Consider the following 6,000-nt stretch of genomic DNA (forward strand, 5'->3'; position numbering starts at 1 on the left):
CATTGATTGATCTTTGTTCTTTATAGAAATAAATAACTTTTGAAAAAAATACATCATGACTTTTCCAACAACCCAATACTACATGAAATTAATTTATATAACTATTTGAGCATGGACTTTTTCTAATGCCACAAAAGTTTCAACTAGATGGTCAAAGGAAAGTGGTGAAAATAGGGAAATTTTATTATTCCCTTAATTTCCTAGCCTCTTCTGCCTACTATTACCTCATTTTTCCCTTTGCAATTATAAATCCTCATTGTGTTACTGAGCTGGGGAAGACCAAATGACTACAGGAGGTTGAGAAGTAGTAGGGCAGGGCCAGAATCTGAATTGAAAAAGAATAAAGTGAAGGGATGATTTGGAAGCTCTGGACTTTTGTTTGTTTTAATGTTTCACTTAACTCTTCCCATGTGTTCTTTCACTGCATCTATGTTCCCTTGTCAGGTATTCTATTTCACTGCCAATTTACAGAATGGATGCTGGACACCAACCACACAACTACCTAATATAAAAGTCCTTACCACACATAATAATAGAATTGTAGAAACAAATTTTACATGGTTCGGTATACCTCAGTAGTTTTCCACAGAGCTATCTTGGCTTAGACAACTGATTTCTCTTTGCTAAATCAGTCCTATTCTATACATTCATGTAAGAAAGATGCTTTACAAGGGGGCATAGATGCTAGCTCTTTGAGTGGATTACAAGAATACAGAAGTTTGTATTGCATTAAAATGCCAAGACTCTGACCAATGAAACAAACCTTAGCAAAAGCCATGTACATATATACATTTTTCATTGTTTCTAGGATATATATTGGTATATAATAGAAAAGAATGAAAGATGGCTAAGCATACTGTTGTTCTCTATTAATTTAGAAGAATAGACCTATTAGGAAATGTACTTCTGAACAGTCACAGCAAATATCTTCAACCTGTGCCTCTGTGGTTGTTTTAAAACCTCAGCTTTTGAAAGGGGTATTTGGTGACAAAGGCAGCTGAATATATAGGCTAGCTAATAGACACCCTATCCCAAGAAGCTCAAGAAAATTAGCTGAGGAACTTAAAGGAATTTAATAATAGACTTTTCCTTTTTAATTTTATTTGCATGGTATTCTATGTTTGCAGGAGAAACTGTTGTCGCACTTGTTTTACCAGCCTGAAGATAGGAAGAGCAGCATGAAGAGTTAGAAAATGTGGACTGGATAACAACAAATGCTACAGGTCAAACAGAATTTCTGTTGGCTTAATGATATTGCATAATTACTTCTATTATTTTATAAATATAAAAGCAATGTGCCCCTAAGTAAAAAAGAGAAAAATAATAGACTTAATAATAATTTAAAAGTTACCACTAAAGTTCAATTACTTGAAAAGAACTGGCAATAAAATTTAAGAAATTAAAATAACATAAAAATAAATGAAGGTAAGTAGAATCCTTGGCTAGAACCAGGATCAGATAAAATGATCTCTTATTCTTAAACATTTTAAGTTTTATTTAGAGAGAGAGAGAAAGAAATACTTTTTTTTTTTTTAGAGTTTTTTGCTTTAGGGCTCATGCACTCACCAGAAAGACAGAGACAGAGAGACAGACAGAAAGTTAGAAATCACTCCACGGGGGGGTAGTCATGCCACAATCCCTTCTCCTCCATTCTCTTTTTGGTATCTTGGTTGGGCATGCATGCGCACGCACCTGGTGTGACTTTAAGCTACCAGGTCCAGGACTTGAACCACGTTCGACTACATGGGAGTCCAGTGACATAGCCATTACGCCAACTGTTGGTCCTTTTTTTTTTTCTTTTTTCTTTTGGAAAAAAAAAATCCTTGACAGGCTCTGGCCATGCTGCAATTGTTCCTCCAGCTTCCTAGCCATCAAGGATCATGGGTGTGTATAAGCATGACCAGCAAATTCAAGTCTACCTAGGATCTGAACTCAGGCCACACATATGGATCCAGTATTGCACAGCAGTATCCTACCACCTGTACCATCATAGCTGGGCCTAAATGATCTCTTTTAAATAAATGGTATCTTCTACCTAATTCAAATTTAAGATGCAATCACAAATAAAATCTAGTACAGATACTACAAGATACTTATTAAAACAATTCTTTAAAACTGTGTTTAAGTATGAGGAACAGTTACTTAACTCAAATTAGAGGAAAACACATTTGACACAACAGGGAAAGTACTACAATTAAAGAAGATTCAGCCTGCTTTATTTCTTCAGGAGGAAACAAAATTTTGAATGGATGATACTTATCTTTTGTATTTCAACTCAAATATCACTTCTTTGGGGTAGCCTTTTATGATGACCTACACCAGATTAGATCCCTCTGTTATAAGCTCTCAAAGAAACTTAACTCTTCCATCACAGCAGTTACTACTGATAGGGTAACCTATCTAGATATATTACTGGTCAATTGTTTTCTTTCTCACAAAACTGTCAGCCCTTTGAAAGAAAGGATCAGGGCTAGCAGATAGTGTGGTGGTTAAGGCACTTTGTGTGTGTGTGTGTGTGTCTGTCTCTCCCTGGTCAAATTTTTAAAAATAATAGTAATGATGAATAAAGTTAAATAATTCTTTAAAAAGAATCGTGTCTGTCCAGTTCACCACTTTATCTTCAGTGTCTTGCACACAGATGCTCAGTAAAAGTTTGTTGAATGAAAAGTTTGTTGTACTGGGACCAGCAGTTAGCATAATGGCTATGTCGCTGGACTCCCACGTAGTCAACCGCGGTTCGAGTCACGGACCCGGTGGCTTAGAACTCACGCCGGGCGCGTGTGTGTGCGTGCCCAAGATCCTGAGAGGAGAATGGAGGAGAAGGGATTGTGGCGTGGCCAACCCCCCTGGGGGGTGATTTCTCGCTTTCTGTCTCTATGTCTCCCTCTGTCTGTCTGGCAAGTGCATGCACCCTATAGCAAAAACCTCTCAAAAAAAAAAAAAAGAGATACATAATAACTATTTGTTGAATGAATAAAGTAAAAACTAAACACTAAAGAAAATTATTAAGACTTAACTACTCAAAGAGTTTAAGAAGTCAAGATAAGAGAAAGAAAATGAAGACATTTTTACCTGAGCATTCGATGTAGTTTATGAGGTGTCATCCCACAGCCATCATCAGTAAAGGTCAAACAAGATTTATTCTTGACTTCCTCAACATCTATAAAGACCGTCCTAGCGGATACATCTGGATCTACAGCATTATCTGCAAAAGGTAGAAATCTGTGCTATTAGGTCCCCTTTTCCAATATTCTATCAACATCTCTAGTTCAGTGCCTGTAAGACATGGAAACTGTCTTTTATTCTACTTACATAGGTGTCCCAGAAGGTGAGCAGGGAGTATTATGGTAGTGCAATTACTGAATTATAGAGAATAGGTATGATGGCAGATGGGGCTAGGAAGTTCATTTCTAAATTTCATATAAAGACTGATCTGCAATCTGCCTCTCTCCCTTCAAATTTCAGGGTCTGTGTAACTACTCCCAGATACAAAGCATTCTGTTCCATTTTTATCATATTACTTCTAGTCTTTAGCCACTTTACTGCTCATGAATACATACAGTAAAGGACTAAACAAGTGATTTTGGAAAAAAAAATAGATTCATATTATACACAGTAAAGGTTATTTGTGATAATTTTTTTTTTTACTTTTTATATCACCTCCTCTAAAGAATACAAATATTATCATGATTTCTGTTTATAGCCTAGGAGGTATTAAAGGAATCAGAGATCAAAAATCAAACATTTACTTGTCTGCCTAGATCCCTGTGATGGTAGCAAGCATGCAAAGATTAGAGGATTGATTCTGCTTTATAAGAGTCTTAAAGGTGATGCTGTCCACCCATGAAATGAACATAGAATTAAAGTAAGTAAAATACATAGAAAGTTTCATGATTCCTCCTGAGATATGTCTTCATTTAAGACTTCAAGGATGTTAGATATAGCCATGTTATATATGTTCCATGTCTACAACCTCAAGGAGCACCACTGCCCAGTGGCCACAGTTGTTTGTGTTTGTTATAGGGCATGTGCACTCACTGGTAAGAATAAAAAAGAGAGAGGGAGGGAATATGAGAAATCACCCCCTCTCTAGGGGTGATGGCCACCTCAATCACTTCTCCATTCTCTTCTCAGGGATTTTTTTTGGGTATTTACACACATGTGCCCACGTTTTTTAAGCTGCTGTGTCCAAGACTTAGTATAGTTAAAATCAGTGACTCAGGATTTTTCATGCCTTTGTTCATGCAGTTGTTCCTTTGGCCCAGACTGCCCTTTTCCCATATCCATATGTCCCAATCCTTCAAATTTCAGCTCAAATGTGACCTCCTCCCAAAGCCTTTTTTTAACTCTCTTCTTCCTGAGAAACTCCTTACTCTGAACACTCCCATATATGTTTATCTTCTCTATTAGAAGAGAGATCTATGTTGCATTAACTTCTGTACCTACCAAAGTGGCCTTATACACAGTGGATGCTTAATAAATGTTTACTTAATGAATGGTTCACTGAAAATTAATATGAAGAGAAGAAAGAGAAGAAAACTGTTGAATAAAAACCCAGAATGAAAATCTTTAAATATCAGCTAACATGTTGTTCTCCCTTTTCCCTATTATTATTATCACAAATAGTTGTGATTTGGTTTTCAAATGTGTTCTTATATATCTACATGCAAGCATATACGTTTATGTGTATAACCCACATACATATTTAATGCTTACGATAAAAATCATGTATATTCAAAGTTACAAATTGGTATCTCATTAAATCACGTATAAAGTGTAGTAGCACAGGTAAAGATTTGTATGGTTTTGCATGGTAGAATTCTGAGGAAATATCACACTTCTGTCTCCTCTCCCCCACTATATAAAGCACTACTTTTCCCTCTCTTTTTGACTTTCACAATTTACATGCACATAGATCTTATTCCACTAGGAAGAGGTTCCCTTGTGGCATAATGCCAAACCCTAAAGACATAGGCCCTGTTCTCTAGGATTCAAGGACATTTTTTCCTGCACCTTTTAATTGTCCTGCATATTGTAAAGCACTTCGTATTGTAGTCAATCTAATCACGGATGCTCTCTATTACCTCCCAACAACATCCTGAAGCTCTCCTCCTGCTGCCCACCTACTTCTTGCCCAAGGCAATGCTCACAACAAGGCCACAGTGGCTGATTAGGAGCTGGAGCTTTAAACTCTGAAATGTTGTTTTGTACTGCCTGACCCCAAGCATAACTTTTCCATCTTTAAGTTTCTGCAGCATTTATAATGCGCTCTGTATGCTGCTGCATTTTTGGCATGGCTGCTTTTCTTCTTTGTTTTCTATACAGCATTTCCACTATTGCAAAAGTTGGTATTACCCGGCTTCAAGGGATCAACTGAAAACGCTTGAAAAGCAAACATGGGTAGAGAGGTTAGGGTCTTCAATATTCATTCCAGCGGTGTGAGGGCGCTCGTGGACCATGGACCCAGCCCTCCGCAGTCTCAAGGAGCCAAATGCACTCGTGTCATCTCTCTTAAGAGATGTCCCGTCATTCCTAGACTTTCTAGTCTCAAAAGCTGAAGAGTTCGGTTTTCCTAACCTTCCTCCACGACTCTACGCTGTCCTTCACAATGTCCCTTGCTGGCTGGCATCGTCTGCCCGTCTCCAGCCCCAGTGGAGCCCAGCTGTCTTGGGGCCTGAAATCTGTATGCATCTCCTATTGGTTATTAACTAAGCTATCCGAAAGTGCCTGGAACATCACGAGCCTGGGGGAGAAACCACAGGCGAGTCCTAACCCTTTAGGCACACTTTGTTCTTTTCTCAGCTTTATTTGTGGAACCTCATCTCTGGCGAGGGAGCTATCTCACTCCTCCGCCTGGGGAGCAGGGAGGGGCTGATCCCGGGGCCCCCACCCCACCTCCGGCCCCGGCCCCGGCCCGGCCCGCCGGGCGCAGCACAGCGCAGTCCTCGCCCATCCGCGGCACCACGCTGGCACCACTGCCCCAGCCGATAGAGGGCCGCC

General features: G+C 39.0%; 1 protein-coding gene across 2 annotated transcripts in view; it reads right to left on the reverse strand.

Moving 5' to 3' along the window:
- The window catches only part of MORC4 (MORC family CW-type zinc finger 4), a gene marked incomplete at its 5' end in the record, with an annotated part of 58,026 nt that extends 54,821 nt beyond the window's left edge, over window positions 1-3,205 (reverse strand). For both annotated transcript variants that reach the window (XM_027765750.1, XM_027765751.1), the window contains 1 exon segment: window positions 3,073-3,205. In XM_027765750.1, coding sequence (XP_027621551.1) covers window positions 3,073-3,205 — 133 coding nt within the window.
- Window positions 3,206-6,000: the final 2,795 nt, after the last annotated feature.

This window comes from Tupaia chinensis, unplaced genomic scaffold (genome assembly GCF_000334495.1).
Source record: "Tupaia chinensis unplaced genomic scaffold, TupChi_1.0 Scaffold139696_1, whole genome shotgun sequence".
NCBI classification, from domain to species: domain Eukaryota; kingdom Metazoa; phylum Chordata; class Mammalia; order Scandentia; family Tupaiidae; genus Tupaia; species Tupaia belangeri.